We start from the raw sequence: 1,418 nt of genomic DNA, 5'->3' as shown, positions 1-1,418 counted from the left end.
TTGTAATGAGTTTTTTTGCACAAGTGGCAGCTGCCTTCGTGCCAAGTCCTGGTCTCATCAGGGAAAATGGCAAAACTCCCAGGATAGCTAGGATTTTTCTCTTCATACAGAATTTATTGAAGAACATTGTATTTCTCATTTTTCTATCCTCTTTAATAGATCAGTGCAAAAACAATAATTTTATGTTTAGTAACTAATTATTTACAGGAGGAGCAGACTTTTGTGTAAAACACTCAATTGTTTACTTCAAGAGCACTTGTGTGTCACTGAGTCACCAAACCACAATTAAATTCTGGGAAATTGCTTATTGTTGAGGTTCACGACGTTCCATGACGTGGGATGGGTCAGAGTCTGATTTTAATTGGAGGCCTGATCTAAATTTGTATCCTCTCAAATCATTTGATTGACAGACTGTGAACGATTTTGAAGTTCCACAAGATGTCAGTAGCAAAAAGAAAGACCTTGCGTTGTCGCCTCTGGTTGTGTTGTTTGTACATGGCAAATATCAAGTGGAGTATTTGCTCTTCCCTTAAGAGATTAAAGAGATTCTGTCTTTTCTAAGAGCCCAGACGGAGTCTTGGGTGGCTTTGCTTGGGAGAGAAGACAGTTAAAAACTCATTGTTACATGTATGCTGGAGGAGATTTTACTAGTTCACAGGTTCACAGAATGGTTAGGGTTGGAAGGGACCTCTGGAGATCATCTAGTCTAGGCAAGGCAGGGTCACTTATTGCAGGTTACACAGGAACATGTCCAGGTGGGTTTTAAATATCCTGGAGTCTCTGGAGTCTCCATGACCTCCCTGGGCAGCCTGTTCCAGTGCTCTGCCACCCTCAGTGTAAGGACATTCTTCCTCATGTTGAGCTTCTTGCCGTAAAATATGCAGTAGGGTTTGTACTGTGCTTGCTTTACCAATAGAGTGGACATTATGGGTTTGTTGGGGTTTTTTTTCCTGTTTCTTCTTGTTCTTCATTTGAGGGGGGGGAGGATATGTGTTTGGATTTTGTTGTGTTGAGGGATTATTTTTTTGTCCTGCATGGACAGGCAACTTAAGGCTAATGAACCACTGGAAAAATTGGGACTTAAGGACCTGATAAATGAGAAATCAGAAGAAAAACCTGAAAAGTTGTGACAAAGACAACTTCGTCCCTCACGTATGGAAAGCATAATTCTAAATGCCGTACACATTGTACATTCTGTTCATACCGCGATAGGAAGTGTTCTCTGAAGGAATCTTTTTTCCAAAGTTTAATCGTCCTAAAGTAAGCTATTTCTTTTTCTTTTCTTTTTTTTTTTTTAAGAGCAAAAGCGCTGGCTTTGCCTGTTTTGCTCAAGTATTTCTTGACTCCTTCGTTTGTCGTTTGGGGGTTTTTGTGGGTTGGGTTTTGTGAGGTTTTTTTTGGTTGGGTTTTATTTTGGT

The 1,418-nt window shown here is 40.1% G+C and overlaps 1 protein-coding gene across 1 annotated transcript; it reads left to right on the top strand.

Annotated features, from left to right (window-relative positions):
• Positions 1 to 1,014: 1,014 nt before the first annotated feature.
• LOC103800422 (cytochrome c oxidase assembly protein COX19-like) lies at positions 1,015 to 1,130 on the top strand (the record flags this gene model as incomplete). The annotated part of the gene is made up of 1 exon (XM_009072800.1): positions 1,015 to 1,130. A coding segment is annotated over one exon (116 nt), but the record flags the coding sequence as incomplete, so codon positions are not given.
• Between the last annotated feature and the right edge of the window lie 288 nt (positions 1,131 to 1,418).

The sequence above is a fragment of the Acanthisitta chloris genome, unplaced genomic scaffold, assembly GCF_000695815.1.
Source record: "Acanthisitta chloris isolate BGI_N310 unplaced genomic scaffold, ASM69581v1 scaffold17720, whole genome shotgun sequence".
NCBI lineage: Eukaryota > Metazoa > Chordata > Aves > Passeriformes > Acanthisittidae > Acanthisitta > Acanthisitta chloris.
Note: the sequence above shows the minus strand (reverse complement) of the source record. Positions and strands in the feature narration are given on the sequence as shown.